The 19374-nt window shown below is 31.1% G+C and overlaps 1 protein-coding gene and 2 pseudogenes across 3 annotated transcripts in view; all 3 read right to left on the reverse strand.

Moving 5' to 3' along the window:
- LOC114946321 (proto-oncogene tyrosine-protein kinase ROS-like) overlaps window positions 1-14558 on the reverse strand; it is a 29111-nt gene extending 14553 nt beyond the window's left edge. Inside the window, exon 1 of the mRNA XM_085480641.1 lies at window positions 14343-14558. Within this exon, the coding sequence (XP_085336767.1) occupies window positions 14343-14528 (186 nt within the window). The 5' untranslated portion in view covers window positions 14529-14558. The remainder of the gene's footprint in view (window positions 1-14342) is intronic.
- LOC114939642 (uncharacterized) lies at window positions 6879-11565 on the reverse strand (annotated as a pseudogene). The gene is made up of 3 exons (XR_014924243.1): window positions 9608-11565; window positions 7949-8786; window positions 6879-7880 (listed from the first exon to the last, which is right to left on the reverse strand). The product of XR_014924243.1 is annotated as an uncharacterized LOC114939642 (transcript).
- A 118-nt stretch (window positions 14559-14676) lies between the features above and the next one.
- On the reverse strand, window positions 14677-19355 carry LOC114939643 (insulin receptor-like; annotated as a pseudogene). Its single transcript, XR_014924242.1, has 5 exons — window positions 18614-19355; window positions 17240-17353; window positions 16852-17069; window positions 16184-16654; window positions 14677-15965 (listed from the first exon to the last, which is right to left on the reverse strand). The product of XR_014924242.1 is annotated as an insulin receptor-like (transcript).
- Window positions 19356-19374: the final 19 nt, after the last annotated feature.

Here is a 19374-nt window from a genome sequence, read left to right on the forward strand (position 1 = left end):
TACGCGACTGAGCACTCTCTCTTCTTTTCTCTCTCCGCTTCATTCATTATTGTATTAAAAACTAAATTATTGAATAAGATATTATTTTAAGCGGCTTAAATTTTAAAATATGTAGCAGAACAATCTTGTTTCCATTTTCTAACATAATCCTTCAATTGCCTCAACATAAAATTAAGAAGATGTAAAGTTGCATATTATTTCAAAAATTTCCGCCGACATCAGCTGCACCCAAAGCGAATCCACTAGGTGGATGTTGTACGATTGGATTTGTTCTTTGGGATTTTAACAAACACACATATACATATAAGGGCAGATACACACATACACACTTTTCGGCAAGCAGAATATAACACACACAAGACGAGGTAGACACACACCAACACACGAACGTACATGAAAATAAACGTAAATATGACGATACAATAACACAGAAAATCGTTTCGAGAATCTCGCACACTTTCAGTACCATATAAAACACTGGAACGAACAGACGATTGTTGCCGAACAGCTTTATAGTGAACATTAATTTTCAATTTCTTTGCAACGTCACTGCGCATCACTATCAGCATCTTCTTTTTAGTGCAATAAAAGCTACAAGATATCAACAATATAAAGTGAGTCAAGTTAAAATTATTTATATAGAAAAATGTAATATATTTAAACAATAATAAGAATATTTTTAAGTCAGCTTTTTAATTTTTAAACCACAATTTACACTTCATTTCTCTCGACCAATAGAGCCAAACGATTAAGAAAGAAAGAAAATTTGGAAAATTTGGAAACTAAGGAATTTGAATCCTATGGTTGGGATCTCAGAAATTCCCCTTGTTCCTTCTCTTAACATCCCCTGTAAAGACCTAATTACGACGCTTTGGTGGGGGGTGGGGGGGAGGGTATAAAAATTGAGAGAAATATTGATTTGTAAGTGTCTGAATAGCTCAGTTGAAAGAGCAGTCGCCCGGCAAGCGGAAGGTCTCGGGTTCGATTCCCGATTCAGCCGACTTTCGGACCAATATTTTTCTCGCCTATTTCTTTACAGGGGATGTTAAGAGAAGTCTCTTTATTAAAAACAATATAAGACTTATCAAGTGACTCGTTACAAATTATCTCGCGCTCGCTATGCTCTCGAGTGTCTTGTCACATTGCCGGCCAGCTCTGGACTGGTTGATTTTCGCGTACTTACGGATTCGTTACCCGGTAAGGTCAAAATATAATAACATGTATCTCGGAATTCACATATTGAGCTTGAAAACAAACGTACATAACGTCTTCGCTAAGACAATAGTTATCTGTATGTGAAATGACTTTAAACCTAAAATTATCTGAACAATATATATTCTAGATAATTTAATGAAGATAACACTTTTTTTATATAAGATGCAGCTGTAGAATAAACATATTTTTATTATCTATATAAAGATAAAATGACGTCAAAATTTCATCCAGATCATTTATATAATTTTATTTAAATATCAACAAACACTGGCTATGACTCTCAATCAAATTATCTGAACATTATTCTAAGTAATTTAGTAATGATAACACTTAATTTTTTCATCTAAGATGCAGGTATAGATAATATATATATTTATTATCGAAAGGTAAAATAACAAAATTTTATCTAGATAATAATCTTTATAATTTTATTTAGATAATAGTAAATACTGTAGATGATAAATAACTTAAAGAAAAAGAAGCCTGAACTGTGTAACATTGTTTCGTTACTAGAAAGCACACCAAGCCGTCTAATACAAGAAGTTCTCCAGCGGAAAATGCGCATTTAAACAAACAAAATGTCGCTCGATCGGTTACCAAATACAACAATTTCCGATTTAAAAAAGTTCTATATTCCACAGTCAATTGCACGTTGAATTTATTTATGTCTTCTTGCTCGGAAAAACATCTCCGCAGACTTATGTATAACCGCTTCAGCGAGGACAGATCGCCATTTTTATTTGTTTCCGCAATTCCGCCAGTAAATTTGCATTTATATACCCAGTGAAAAATGATTGGTCAAATTGTCATCGATTCGAAAAATTTGACATCAATTCGACAACGAATCGACGTCGATTCAATCATCATTTCTCATTGAGTAGTCCGCATCGTGCACACCGCAATAATATTCCTCGGGCATACCTCGGGGATACAATAGCAAGACGCAACAGCAAGTTTTCTCGATGTTGTATAGGTAGAATATAAGCGACCGAAAGTGCATTTCTGCCTAACATCTCCGCGAACATGACGCGATTATCGTCGTCTTCATCGCCATCGATCGAGAATTAAAAGCAGTCGCGTATCGGGATGAAAAGAACAACGTCACGACGACAATACTCGTGATGCTTCGAAAATACTTACACACATACGTGCGCGATCATTTTGTCGTGTTTCTTATCAGGAGACGCGGTAGCGTCTTGCTAAGTTATTTCTTTCATTCGTTAAATTAAAATACAATTTACAAAAAAACAAAAAAAAATATCGAAAGATATCGAAAAGATAGCGAAAATATCGAAACAATAGCGAAAATTATCCGTAGGACGCTACTGTGTATCCTTTACTGGACGTAACACGATTTTCGTAACCTTGAAAACAAAAATTTGAAATATTTCATGAACGGGAACATATTTGTCAAAAGATGACTATATCAATCGAAAGCACGATTTTTTCCGAGTAAAATGAGACCTTAACGAACTTCATAGCACTATTGGTTGCGGAGATATGAATTTTTTAAGTTATTTTTTGGTCGAAAAGGTGTCACTTTTTTGTCCGACTACGGCGTCGTACTTGTCCCGGTCACCCATCCCGACAAAGTGATTTTGTCCGCAGCTGCTTTACCTTATCCGCGGCCACCCATCCTAGTATAGTGACATTTTCCTCAGCTGCTTAACCTTTTAAGCAACCAAACGAAAAATAAATTCTCGCTCTCTCTCACTCTCTCTCTCTCTCTCTCTCCCTCCCTTTCTCTCCCCCTCTCTTTCTTCCTTTTTCTCTTGCTTTTCCACGTCTTCTTTCGCTCTCTCTCGCCCTCTCTCGTTCTCTCTCGCTCTCTTCCGCTCTCTCTTGCTCTCTTCCGTTATCTATCGCTCTCTCTCGCTCTCTCTCGCGTTCTCTCGCTCTCCCGCTCTCTCTCGCGTTCTCTAGCTCTCTCCCGCTCTCTCTCTCTCGCGTTCTCTCGCTCTCTCTCGTCTTCTCTCGCTCTCTCTCGGTTTTTTTTCGCTCTTTCTCGCTTTCTCTCGCTTTCTTCCGCACTCTCTCGCTCTCTCCCGCTCTCTATCGCTAATATAAGGCACAAAGAATTAAATTTAAAAAATTAAAAAAATTTAAAGTTAAATAAAAATTTTTAATTTAAATTAAAAAATAAAAGTAAAAAAAATGTAAATTACTTAGTATGTAATGTAAAAAATACTTAGCGCTGTTTTTGTATTGTAGCCCTTTGACTACGAAACGTCCTTAAAAATGATTAGTAACGAAATGTGTATATACAGAATATATCACACACAGAAGTCGCATCCTATCTTTGGAGAGTGAAATGATGAAGTCAAAATCAGTCAAAATTAAAGAATCATGAAATTATATTTGAACCTTTTTTATAAAAAAAATTCATAATGAAAATAATGCACTTTAAACATCTATCTCGAAACTCTGATTGCGATCAAGGAAACATTGCAAATGCTTTAAAACATGTATCAGGATAAAGAAATTTTTATTCATTTATATTTTAATTGATCAATTAAACACTTTAAAATGCTCCATATACATTAATTAATATATGCTAAAGACATATACATATATATGTATATGTATACGTCTTTAGCATATATTAATGTATAGTACATTTATTTTTATAATTTTCACTTAGTTTTATGATTGATGATTACACAATCGAATCCCAGTAGACCAACAACTCAATATAGTAATCGAATCATTATTTTTAAACAAGAATGACAAAAAAACGGACATACAAGAAAAATTACTTCACATGCATAAAGACACAATTAAATTCTGCAATCAAAACCCTAATATTTTATTTACTAGAGCAGATAAAAGCAGCATTACAGTCGCATTAGAAAAAGAATTTTATATAAAAAAAGTTGAAAGTCTCCTAGAAGACGATTCTACGTATACCATAGTTAAAAACAATTCATCAACAAAAATAGAAAAAGACCTCAATAATTGTTTAAAAAAATGGTTGAAAATGATTTCATCAACAAAAAAGAATATTATTATTTATTTTCAAGCGACTCCCTTCTTCTTAAAGCCTATGGGCTCCTCAAGATCCACAAGAAAAATATTCCTTTTAGATTAATAGTTTCCTCAATAAATACTTCTCTATATAATATTGCTTCCTTCTTTCATAAAATTTTAAAAGATAGCCTTCCTAGAGCTGACAGTTTTGTGAATAACAGTTTCGATATATGCAACATTCTATCAGGGAAAACACTACAAGATTCCGACATAATAGTTTCATTGGACGTTGTTTCATTATTTACTAATGTTTCCGTAGATCTTGCATTAAACGGTATCAATAATAGATGGCATTTTATAGAGTCACACACAAAGATTCCCAAAAATGAATTCATAGGTATGATAAAATTTATATTAACTTCCACATTTTTCACTTTCAATAACATAACTTACAAACAAATTTATGGGACTCCTATGGGTTCCCCACTTTCTCCGATCATTGCCGATATAGTCATGCAGGACTTGGAAACATTGGTAATTAGTAATTTAAATTGCGAAATGACTTTTTATTTCCGTTATGTAGACGATATTATTTTATGCACTTCCGCTGACAATATTACATATGTTTTGAACGAATTCAACAATTATAACGACAGACTACAATTTACATTGGAAAAAGAGGATAATCGGTGTATAAGCTTTTTAGACATAATGATCAAAGTAATAGATAATAAAATTTATTTAGATTGGTATCACAAAAAGACATTCTCAGGTAGATTACTTTCATTTTTTTCAAATCATCCGACTTGTCATAAAATAGGAACAATTTATAACTTGGTAGATAGAACTTTATTACTATCACATCCGCAATTTCACAAAAAAAATATAGAGAAAGCTATTAACATTTTGCTATCCAATGGTTATCCTCTTGATCTAATTTTCACAGAAATAAAACGCAGATTGAAAAATCTCTCAACTAAGAAATTTAACAAGCCTAATAACAACAATATAACAGATACTAATAATACTAATACTAACATTAAATATTTTGTCATACCATATATAGAATCAATATCTGATAAAGTTGCTTCAGCAATAAGAAGACCTGACGTAGTGGTAGGATATTGTTGCATTAAAAAATTGAATGACTTCATAAGAGTTCAAAAGGACAGAAATAATTGCCCCACGAATTCTAATGTTGTTTATAAATTGAATTGCAACGATTGTGACGCCACATATGTCGGACAGACAAAAAGACAGTTAAGAACGAGACTTAAAGAACACAAAAATAATATTAAATTAGACTCTGCTAAACATTCGGTTGCCACGGAACACATTCTAAACGAACAACATACATTTGACTGGGACAATATTAAAATTATGGATCATGAAAAGAATTACCATAAAAGACTAATATCTGAAATGATCCACATTAAAGAACAGAAAAATGGAATTAATTTAAATAAAGACACCGAATTGTTAGACAGTAGTTATTTTGACATACTTAAAAAATTTGCTGAATCATAGTTTAGAAAAAACATTGGTAATAAATAAATACATCACGCTCTCTACTTTGACATTTGATATTCAGACTTCGCAACACACACTTGTAATATCGGGAAAAAGGACTTGTTAAAACGATAATGTAAGTTGAAAGATTTTTTAATTTTCTCTGATATTGATTTAATTCGCGTATTATATCCGCAGCATGTTTAAATGTTGCATAATTTGGCATCTCAGACCAATCGCCTTGCACATCTATTGGTCAACAGCGAAGAATCGTTTTAATTTTATATTTTAATATTTAACTAACTTTGTATTTTTAGCATTTAACTTTGTATTTTAATATTTAACTTTTATGTATTGATAAAGACTGTAGTGCAGTCGAAACGTTTACGATTTATATTGTTTCTGTAACGGAATGTTAATTTAATTATTTAACTATTAATAAATTTTTACATCTTATTTATTTGCTCGTTTAGTTGGCCTACTATATTTGATTTGCTTAATTTTGTTAATTTATACGAGCCTTTCATTAATTAATTGTAATCGAACATGTTTAATTATTATATACAGATTTAATATATTAGCGTTATTATTTAACAAAAAATCCCAATTGCCCAATTGTTGAATCTGTTTAATATGACAATTATTACATGTTACATTATATACATATATTTCATACATGTATATCGATATGTTCAGCTAGCCACGTGTCATTCGAATATCGAGCCACGTAATATGTTTATAGATTTCTATTGAAGCGTATTGCAGTAAAAAAATTAGTCTATACTTTGATTTATATTTTATTTTATTTACTAATGTGTTAAAATAACAATACAAAAACAACGCTAAGTATTTTTTGTACATTACATTTTTTTTACTTTTATTTTTTAAATTAAATTAAAAATCTTTATTTAACTTTAAATTTTTTTAATTTTTTAAATTTAATTCTTTGTGCCTTATATTACCTTTTTTAAATATACGCGCGTTTAAATATATTTGAATTAAATAATTATTTAGAGATAAATAATTTATTTTATTAAATATATCTATTTATCTAAATATTTTATAAAAATATATAATAACTTTACAATGTATATACATTCCAGTTTAAATTAATTACATAATTATTCATGTTATTTAAATGTAAAGATAAATAAATATATATATATATATATATATTTTGCTGAATTTTTGTTATTATATATATTATAAACGTTTTAAAATAAAGCAATAATTATACATTTGTATCATTATAGGAAATTTATCTAAATATTATATATTATGTTGTCACTTACTTAGTGCAACTTTTTGATTTCACTACTTTTTGATGCTAATATTTTAACCTTTTTTCTCGTATTATCAACATAATTATGTAGCGCAAGTTTTTGATTTCATTACTTTTTGATGCTATATTTTAATTTTTTTCTAGTATTATTTACAAAAATAAAATATAATTTATAAATATAATTTTCCAGAAAATATTTTTGATAATGATTAATTTTTGCAAAGAATTATTTTGGCTATAAACATAATTTTTGAGAAGATAATATTTTTTATTATTATAAAGAACTATTTTTGCTGGCGAAAGATATAACGTAGCGCTTTTTTTTTACATCTGTGATGTCTTTTTTTGTGGGATTGTATATAAAGTTAATAACTTGAATTGTAATTTTATTAAAAAAATGATTAAATGTAACGTTAACTGTATTATAAAATGTGAGCAAAAGTAAATAAAAGCAATATTTCTTAACAGATATTATCTAGAATCGCAATAATTCATTGCTCCATACAAAAATATATACACATAAAAAGAATTACGATTGATTTGTCTCTCCATGTCCAAAAATATCCAACGAACTTATTATAAGTATCGAATCTTCTATGTTATTTCTTAAGGTTTTGATATTTTCGAGACAATTTGTAAAGTTTGGCCTACCAATTACAGATTTCCAACAACGTAGCATCAACTGATACAACATCGGTGGACAGTTGAGAAGTTTTGGCAGTTTGCCTCCCTCACGCACATATTTTAAAACTTCGGAATTACTCTTGGCAGGATAAGGATGTTCACCCAATGACATAATTTCTCACATTAGTACCCCGAAAGCCCATACATCGTTTTGTGAAGTAAATATTCCAAACACCAAAGATTCCGGTGCCGTCCAGCGAATAGGAAGCATGGGTTCTCCTTCCTAAAACACAATCATATAGTACAATAAAATTTTTTTATTATTATAATTACCGCAAGATTTGGCATTACAACTTGAACTGCTATATCATCCGGTGCATGACCCGTAGTTATCAGTTTCACATCCGGGCCGAATTGCAAATCCATCGATAATTTGTAGACGTAAAAATTGCTCAATGCCAGCTTTAACGTGTATTCTGTAAACTGCGTCAAATTCCGAATTGTGTGCTGCCGTTCGTACGTTTGGACATGAAATTCGTCGAGTATGTCAAGATCATTGTCCAAACATTTTAAATAACTCACAGAGATGTCATATATAAAAACTAAGTTGTACTTTTTACATTCATCATCGAGAATCGGCTCCGGAAGGTTCACGTTAATGCTGTCTGCAGTTATTAGCACTTCTTCAATACGATAATTCTTCGTAGGTATTAGACATATCTTCGGGGGATATAATTGTAAAGTTTTATCAAGAGCTATTATCGAAGAGGAAAAGGCCTCTACAAATTGGATTTTTTGAAGACATTTAAATGAATTTTCTTTGCTTTCAAGAAGAGCATTCTCCTTTTTTAAAATATATATTGCTTTACTTTTATAAGGAATCAAGTAAATATATATACTATCAATTGCTAAATAATAAAAAAGATAATTTGATTGATTTCGAACTCTTAAAATCATATTGCATTTACAGACATTAATATCCGTTACGATTAAGTAATTATTGTTTATTATCCAATATATTAGCGGCTCGTCAATATTCGTTGTATCAATCGTCATGAGAATGTACTCAATTTCTAGCAATCCTAGAAATGTGTTGAGGCAATAGCATTTATTGTTTGCCATATATAATTTGTTGCTACCATTAAAATCCATTTGCACTGTTAAAGAATCTTCTTTTCAATACAAATATCTGAAAAATATACATATTTCTCACTTCTATTAAAACATTATTATAAATATCTATCACAAACTAATATGTGATTATTTATATCTTATACGTTTTTATGTAAATTTATGATTTCATTACTTATGGATCTTTAATACAGAATCTGCATATTAAATTGACAAGTTGTTTAGAATTATTATTCCATGTTATTATATTTCACGAATTTGCACGATGTTTGGACATGTATCTGTTGGGATGTGTTGGTCGAGACAAGAGACACGGTTTTCTTTTATATATATAAGCATCATTGTCTCATTTTGTTTTGGTCTTATCACGTGAACGAAGAAACGGTCAATCACATGAACATGAACGGTCAAAATATCAATCGCGGAATTCCGAGATGTATCGGGCTTTTTCGGATCGACAACGAAGGCTTACCTGTGCGGCCTGAAGTAAATGCGCACAGGTCACTTGCTAATCTTCATGTCTCGAGGAGCGCATCGCAATACATAGTCGCGCATAATCTTGATAAATCAATATTATACGAGGATCAAGTCATTACAGTTTATTTCAATCAAACTCTCTTATACCATCGCGCCCGTACCGCTGCATTAAATAAAAACTAGAAGCCTGTGCTTCGGTTCGCGTCGCCCGTGGAGATTCAAAATTATACCCGGGACTTTACACGCGAGAGAATTCACGAAACAATTACTTTTATTTAAAAATATGTTTTTAAATATTTAAGCCATAAGGCCATAAATATAATTTAGGCCATAAATTTAAGCGATTAAAAAATAAAAAAATATCTTATAACTATATTTAAGTAATAACAAACTAACACTTACAGTACCAAATGTGCCGCTATCTAAAAACTTTGTTTGAATAATTTGATTTTTTGCGATTTTGGTCAACGCATATTGGTCTGAATTATATCGCAATCTAGGAGGGTTTAGCAAATTTAGTTGAGTGCACCCAAAAGGTATTTCATTTAAAGGTACTAATTCCGTATTTATCATTATTGGAGGCGAAACTATTTCGTTACTTTCTTTGCGTTGCTTGTGTGCTGTCATAAAAAAACTTTTAATACACGACATAATGCTACGCATTGCAATATCTTAATACTTTTTAAGAAATAATGCCGACTTTTTCAAATTTTATATGTTCGTATATCTATATACCAAATCTAAACAATTTATAATAAAAATCCAAAATTTATATGAAATATACTTACTACAATAAAAGTAGTAAACATTGTATATTACAATGATTACAATAAGACATAAAATTAATGGCAGATAATATTGCATAGTTGCCCCAGTTGCGCTAGGAATCTTTCTTGCATCACCTTTGTTACACAAAAGTACAATTCTTCGTTTTATTGGACTTTTTATTTAAAATATTTTATCATAATATCTAAGAACTACATTACTTGAAATGGACACCAAAGAAAGGTTGAAACGTAATGAGATTAATAAATTGCCAGTTGGTCGACACATATTTCTCAAATATATAATAATGAACACTCTTCTCTCGACCAAACTGGCAAAATTTTATTAATTTACTTCACAACGTTTCGACCATGATTTAAATCCTTAGCAAGTAATTTGCGAAATGTAGTTAAAATTTTAGGAAGTAAGCCAAGTAATGTGAAGGACGTGATGTCTTGACACAATGTACACACTCGCTTACTTCTTAAAATTAAAACTACATTTCGCAAATCTTATAAAAATCACTTGCTGAGGACCTAAATCATGGTTAAAATGTTGTAAGTTGAATTAATAAAATTTTGCCAGTTTGGTCGGGTGTTTATTATTTTATTTTTAATTCTATCTGGCGATTCTTCATGCACATATTTATCAATTATTATTAAGACATTTTACTTAACGTATTAACGTTACTGTATAATTACTACTTTATTATGCCTTACAGAAAAAAATGGTACAGGACTTTTCGACTCAGTTTTCCACGAGGAATATAGCTATATAAATATAGGACGCCAATTAAGTGACACCCTATATAATATATAAGTATACATACACAACATTTTATACATATTTTTTTTTAAACTTATTAGATTTTAAAATTGTGAAAATATTTACAAATAGGAGCCTTTAAAAATTAGACCTTACAAAGGAACTCTTACCGACTTCATTACTTTCTCTCACAGTCTCGTTTTCAAAATAATACTGGACAGATTTGATATTTGATGACATGTACTCATGGACATCGATGATTCTGAAGGATGAGTTATCCTAGTAATAAATATGCATCGTACAACTTATAAAAATTTATTCTATTGAATCACATGATGAACAGTACCTAATGTGATATTAGATTAAAACTTATTTCTCAATTAATTTAATAAATAAGTCGTTGGAGTAATTAATGCCAAATTCCAAATAGTAAAATTAATGTATATGTGATAGATATCCGAACTTTCAAATCAATGTTCAACTTTATTACGAGTAGAAATGGCCCTTCTTTTGCTTTTGCAGATAATCAAATGATTAAAGTAAGTCATTAAGTTATTTGGATCAAGTAACTATCACTTATTCAAAGAGATGAATGTTTTTGATATTTTTATAATTACATAAATGACATGCATTGAGCTAAATTAAATTATTATAAAATAAAACTAGAAAGAAATATAGAAAATACTGTATAACATATAAAATACTGTGTAAAACACCGTTTAAATAAATTGTTCTTATTGTGTTTCTGATCAAAATATCTTTTTAAATACCAAAGATTTTTTGCATTAAAAAGAAAACTACTAAATATTGAAATAGGAGTTCGGTACAATAAATTGCGTTCTCAATCAAACAGTTTTAAGGCCAATAATATACACAGCAGCTATTGTTTTTTATATGTTCCAATTGATATACAATTTATCATTTCAAGTATACGTTAACACATATATGTACATGAAATTAATATAAAAACTAAATTATTATAAAGACAAAATTATTTTAACAATTTAAGAGAACCGGGCTTGTAAGACTCACAGTTACATATATATATATATATATATATATATATATATATATGTATATATATACGAGGGCAGTCCGATAAGTACTTAGCCTCATCGCCCAATGGTGCCAGTATCGCAAGAGAGTTTTACTATCGTGTAGTACATTTTCGTGGACGGCTACTGTCAAAATTTCAGCCGAATCGGACTCGTAGTTTTGTTTTGACCGCGTGTGGAAAGCGGGCGTGTCCGCGGATTTTAGAAAAATGGAAAAAGATCAATATCGGTCGATGATTCGATTCTTGTTTTTGGAAGGGAAATCGCGCAGCGAAATCAAAGATTCTTCATTTCGACATCTTTGATTTTGCTGCGCGATTTTCTTTCCAAAAACAAGAATCGAATCACCGACCGATATTGCTCTTTTTCCATTTTTCTAAAATCCGCGGACACTCCCGCTTCCACACACACACACATATATATATATATATATATATATATATATATATAACTGTGAGTCTTACAAACCCGTTTCTATTAAAATGTTAAAATAATTTTGTCTAATAATTTAGTTTTTATATTAATTTCATGTACATATATGTGTTAACGTATACTTGAAATGATAAATTGTATATCAATTGAAACATATAAAAAACAATAGATGCTGTGTATATTATTGGCCTTGAAACTGTTTGATTGAGAACGCAATTTATTGTACCAAACTCCTATTTCAATATTTAGTTGTTTTCTACGCATGCAATTTATCCTAAAAAGTTCTAATTTTCCATATTGATTACTTTAAATAATAAATAAATTTCTTAAAAATTTTACACAAAAATTAATAAATATAAATATTTGAGAAAAGTTTTAGACATCACAAGAGAATAATGTGAGAATAAGTGTATAAAAAATATGATATACATACATGCATGTTTATCATGTAACAGAAGATATATGGAATGAATAACAAAATTATTAATAATAATAATAATACATGAATTTTAAATCGGCCAATAGAACCTAAGCGCAAAAAATTAATTCTTCGGAACTGTATCTCTTGGTTTAAGATTACTAAGTTCCATATATAAATTAATCTTGAACTTACATATGGAGAAAAATAGGCCAGAAAAATATAGGTCCGAAAAGTCGCTGAAGCGGGAATCGAACCCGCGTCTTTCACTGTCTGGGCGACTGCTCTTACCAACTAAGCTATTCAGACCCCTTCAATCCTATATTTTCCATTTGCCGTTTAGTGGATGTTAGTAAATAACGCCATGATTAGGCCCAGGCGTAAATAAATAAGGAATATATGTCCATATGTAAGTTTGAGATTGATTTATATATGGAATTTATTAATCTCAAACCAAGAGATACAGTTCCGAAGAATTAATTTTTCGCGCTTGGACTCTATTAGTCGATTTAAAATTCATGTATTATTATTATTAATAATATTGAGAGCCGACATATATTTCTTAAAATCATTAATATTAACAATTCATAACAAAACATTTTTATCAACATATGTTACGTTTAAGTTTAAATATTCATTACAATTAAATTTAAATGTGTAACAATATAACATCAATCTTTGAATATATGACGTAAAATTGAATTTTACTTTTTTTATATCATTAATTTTTCATAAATAGTGACAGAGTATAAAATATTAATATCACAAACAATCTATTGTCTGAAGTGTATATAACATTTAATTTAATCGCGGGGTCTAATATCCGTTCTGTCTTGCTGCGCTAAAGTTGAACATGTCCAACGTTAACGCTCTTGTTAAGGGAATAACTGAGCGATTTTAGCAGCAGCATCAAAAAACGTTTCATGTAAAGATGGTAGCGAATAAATAACTAAGCGAATAGCCACTAATTTGGTATCATGCGCATGTGCGAGACAAATTTTTGCCAAAACGCTTGCAACTTTTTTTTTATCAGCAACGTGTAAATAAATTAACGCTAGCGACTTTGTCAGTCAGAAATTCGTTTTGCAAGAGCAAAAAGCTTGCGATAAAAAAAGTCAGCGACAAGCGTCAAAAGCAGCATTGTGTAGAGCACCCTTAAAGAATGCTCTTATAAAGTTGCAAGCGTTTTGACAAAAGTTTGTTTCGCACATGCACAGGATACCGAATTATTCGCTAATCGCCTGGTTATTCATTTGCTACCATTTTTACATGGAGCGTTTTTTGTCGCTGCTGCTAAAATCGCCCAGTTATTCGCTTGACGAGAGCGTTAAAGTTGGACATGTTCAACTTTAGCGCAGCCAGACGCAGCGAACATTAGACGCCGCGAATTTAAAATTTTAGACGCTAGCGAATAAAAAATGTGGGTCTAGAAAAAGTTTTTATCAGCGAATACGCTGGCGAATTAAGAAGCTGGCTCGCAAAGCGAATAAAAGCAGCATCGTGTAATGCACCCTTTACACGCCGCGATTTCACAATTTTAGGCGCTAGCGAATAAAAAACGAGCATCTAGAAAAAAGTTTTTATCAGCGAATTCGCTGACAAATTAAGAAAATTGCTCAAAGCGAATAAAAGCAGCATCGTGTAAAGCACACTTTAAGTGTAGATCAGAGTGTATAAAAAAATGAATTTTCGGGAAACTGACCTGAGTTATACAATCTTCCTGATCCTTCGAAGAGGACGTGAGAGCCGTCCTCATTAGCATAAATACTTTTAGTAAAACACATAATATTTTTATCGTTTTCATCATAATAAGTTTTCTTCTCTTACAGATGTTTGCACTCGATTGGCTTTCATTCTTGACTGGTAACCAACCGCTATTAAATACCATAGAATCTTCTCAATGATTTAAATATATTAATCAAATCAATATCCTTTCAATGTTTCTCGCAGAGTCGGATCTAGAGCGAGCTAAGCACTCGTCTCGGATGAAAGACATGAGAGGGCATAGAAATGAACAATAAATTGAACAATTTTTTTAAAAAGAGTTTTTTTATAAAAATGCAAAAATGATATTAACATGTAGCAGTTCAAGTACCTACCAAGCGTATGTTATTTTGACATGCGTTTGTGCGTATGTTGAGAAAGGAAGCGTCAATTGCTAATAGTGCCTCGGATGAGAAAATATCTCGATCCGGCACTGATCTGTATAGATTATAAATTGTTAGCTGACGCTTCTTAGTGAGAAATGATTGATCGAATCGTCATTGATTCGATGAATTTGACATTGATTCGACGAATTTCTCACTGAGTTGTTTCTTACGCGCTGCGCGCACTCGGTATGTAGTTGCGGATTTATGAGGATGAGTAAATAACAATTATTCGAATTTAAATACGAAAGACTCGGGTTCAGTTTTTGATTCAACGACTTGCGGACCAACATTATTCTCGTCTTTTTTTCTACAGAAGGGTTAGGAAGAAATAAGCGAATTTACACGGAAAAAAAATTAGCTATCATAGCTAAATTTTAGCTGTCTATATATTACACGTAAAATTTAGTTATCATGCTTAAATTTTAGCTATGACAATTAGTATTTTTTAGTTATAACATTCTCCGTTAAACTATGGCTAAAAAATATTAATTACCATAGCTACAATTTAGGCACGATAACTAAAATTCAGGTTGTTATATATGGACAGCTAAAATTTAGCAATGGTAGCTAATTCTTTTTTCCCGGGTAGTAATCTCGGATTGAGATACATTTCCTGAAATAAATCTTAGTAGTATGCTAAGAAAATATTTGTGTTGGCGCATATTATTTAGTTACAGCGAAAAATTAATTCTCGGTGTAATTAACGTCATCCACGTTTGACTCTTATAGCTTATTTATTCTTAATATACTTTCGTTTTTAGTATGTTAAAGCTTTTATGTTTTTATTTATTTAGAGTTGCAATATTATTTTTTTATACTATTAATACTTTTAAATTTGAACTATAAAAAAGTATCGAATCTTCTACGTTATTTCTTAAGGTTTTGATATTTTTGACACAATTTGTAAAGTTTGGTCTACCAGACATAGATTTCCAACAATGTAGCATCAACTGATACAACATCGGTGGACAGTTGAGAGGTTTTGGCAGTTTGCCTCCCTCACGCACATATTCTATAACTTCGGAATAATTTTTGCCAGGATAAGGATGTTCACCCAATGACATAATTTCCCACATTAGTACTCCGAAAGCTCAAACATCGCTTTGTGAAGTAAATATACCAAACACTAAAGATTCCGGTGCCATCCAGCGAACAGGAAGCGGGTGGTCTCCTTTCTAAAACACAATTATATAACACAATTAAGTTATTTTTATCGAACTTCCTTCAGAAGTTTAGAAACAAGCGTTATGCGCATACAATCAACTCTCATTTTCCCTTCTTCATAGGTATACAAATAAAAAAAATTTATTTTTACCGTTATAATCAGCTTAAAATTGTATTTTTATGAAAAAATAGAAAAAAAATTTTAGCTCTCTCAAATAATTGTATTTACCATACGGTAATAGTGATCCTTGTAAATATCTCTAGCTAGTCCAAAGTCGCCGATTTTCACAATACGGTTTTCATTATTTCTTACGGATATTAAGCAATTTCGACACGCGAGATCTCTATGCACAAATTGCTGCCTTTCTAAGTAACAACAGCCTCGAGCAACATCTTCGCACATGGCGAGCAAGTCTTTCAGACGTAACGCGCACGAATCTGACGATTGCAATGTTCCATTATTTCTTAAATAATTCAATAAGTCACCAGGTTCTATTAATTCCAATATAAGTAACGGTGAATTTGTGTCCAAACAAATGCCTAATATTCTTAGCACATTTTCATGTCGAAAGTGGCTCATAAGCTTAGCCTCTTTCAAGAATTCTTTTTTCTCTTTCAAAGATGCTTGTCTTTTTAGCATTTTTATTGCAACTGGTGTTGTGTCCAACCTTTCAAAATCTTTGATGATTCCTTGATATACCTGCAAAATATTACATAATTAACAGACAAATCGATAATATGTATGCAAAAAATGTTTATCCTATTTGACTTTATCAAAGAAATTTTAATTTTAACAATTACTTTTATTTAAAAATATGTTTTACCATAAATTTAAGCGATTAAAAAATAAAAAAATATCTTAAAACTATATTTAAATAATAACAAACTAATACTTACAGTACCAAATGCGCCGCTACCTAGAAACTTTGTTTGGATAATTTAATTTTTTTCGATTATAATCAACGCAAATTCGTCTGAATTATATTGCAATCTAGGAGGGTCCAGCAAATTTAGTTGAGTGCACCCGAAAGGTATTTCATTTAAAGGTATTAATTCCGTATTCATCATTATTGGAGGCGAAACTATTTCATTTCTTTCTTTGCGTTGCCTGTATGCTGTCATATAAAAAAACTTTTAATACACGACATAATGCTACGCATTGCAATATCTTAATTCTTTTTAAGAAATAATGCCGATTTTTTTAAATTTTATATGTTCGTATATCTACATACCAAATCTAAACAATTTATAATAAAATTCAAAAATTTATATAAAATATACTTACTACAATAAAAGTAGTAAACATTGTATATTACAATGATTACAATAAAACATAATATTAATGGCATATAATATTGCATAGCTGTCCCAGTTGCGCTAGAAATCTTCTTTGCATCACCTTTGTTACACAAGAGTACAATTCTTGGTTTTATTGGATTTATTACTTAAGATATTTTATCATAATATCTAAGAACTACATTACTTGAAATGGACACCAAAGATGGGTTGAAACGTAATAAGATTAATAAATTGCCAGTTAGTTGACACATATTTCTCAAAAATAAAGTGATAAACACTCTTCTCTCGACCAAACTGGCAAAGTTTTATTAATTCACTTCACAACGTTTCGACCATGATTTAAATCCTTAGCAAGTAATTTGCGAAATGTAGTTAAAATTTTAGGAAGAAAGCCAAATAATGTGAAGGACGTAATGTCAGCTTTACACAATGTACTCACTCGCTTACTTCTTTAAATTAAAACTACATTTTGCAAATTACTTGCTGAGGACCTAAATAATGGTTGAAACATAAATTTAACATATATAAGATAGGCAATAAGAGCCAAATCGCGGATGACAGTGCGTTATTCTAAACGAAACTAAATTTTTTCGTTAGAATTAAATACCTGTGCACAAAGCACCAAATTTTTACTTGGACACGGCCAAGATATAAAATTGGAATTATCTCTACAAGAGATTTTTAATTCCATGTATCCCCTATTCCCCCTAAAGAAATAAAGTGCGAGAGAAAAATATAGATCCGAAAGTCGCAGAATCGGGAATCGAACCCGAGACCTTTCGCTTGCCGGGCGACAGCTCTTCCAACGTTGGAAGAGCTGTCGCCCGGCAAGCGAAAGGTCTCGGGTTCGATTCCCGATTCTGCGACTTTCGGATCTATATTTTTCTCTCGCACTTTATTTCTTTAGGGGGAATAGGGGATACATGGAATTAAAAATCTCTTGTAGAGATAATTCCAATTTTATATCTTGGCCGTGTCCAAGTAAAAATTTGGTGCTTTGTGCACAGGTATTTAATTCTAACGAAAAAATTTAGTTTCGTTTAGAATAACGCACTGTCATCCGCGATTTGGCTCTTATTGCCTATCTTATATATGTTAAATTTATATTTATATATTACAGAGCCTAGTTAAACTCTTAATGGTTGAAACGTTGTAGAGTAAATTATTAAAATTTTGCCAGTTTGGTCGGGTGTTCATTATTTTATTTTTAATTCTATCTGGCAATTCTTCATGCACATATTTCTCAAATTATTATTAAGACATTTTATTTAAAACTTCATTATTCAATTTCTAATGCGAAAAAACTTTTAAGACATTTTTAAAGTAAATCCATGTTTTCATAACGTCTTCATTTGCTTACCGAGCGTTTCAAAAATAAATTCTTCTCCATCAGACGGCCATATGAAATCTTCTCTATACTCAGTATACTTCAATTTCAAACGAAATTTGTACTTAGTTTGCGGCAATAAATTTTCTATGTAATATGTTATTTTATCATTATTCTCCTCAATATTATTCGCAATTTCCCATATCCTCTTCCGTGACGCAGCATTTTTGTATTCTAGTATAAGGAATTCAGTAGGAATCGTCAGATTAACGCTTGGAATCCACGAGATATTCATACTATTTGTATCGATCCCATTCAAACTTAAATTATTCGGTTTGGACATGTAGACTGTTTTTATTATACTGTCAGTGACGATATCTGTACGAATGATTGGATACACACTCACGTATATCTCGTATTTTTGCTTTGGTATCAGTGACCGAATTACCGCAAAAATCTTGCCATTTGTCGTATGTTCTAGTTTATTGACTTTTATGAAGCGAACCAAATTTTGATTTTCTTGAGTGCTATTTGAATGTTGCATCCATTTCACCTCATAATTCACTGCCACGCAACCTAATTTTTTCGGTGGCATCCAATCAATTACCGCCAGATTTGGCATTACAACTTGAACTACTACATCATCCGGTGCATAGAGCTTGCCCGTAGTTATCAGTTTTACATCTGGGCCGAATTGCAAATCCATCGATATCTTGTGGACGTAAAAATTGCTTAGTGCCAGCTTTAACGTGTATTCTGTAAATTGCGTCAAATTCCGAATTGTTTTTTCTGCC

This window comes from Nylanderia fulva, unplaced genomic scaffold (genome assembly GCF_048542155.1).
Source record: "Nylanderia fulva isolate GAGA-0341 unplaced genomic scaffold, ASM4854215v1 Scaffold154, whole genome shotgun sequence".
Lineage (NCBI taxonomy): Eukaryota > Metazoa > Arthropoda > Insecta > Hymenoptera > Formicidae > Nylanderia > Nylanderia fulva.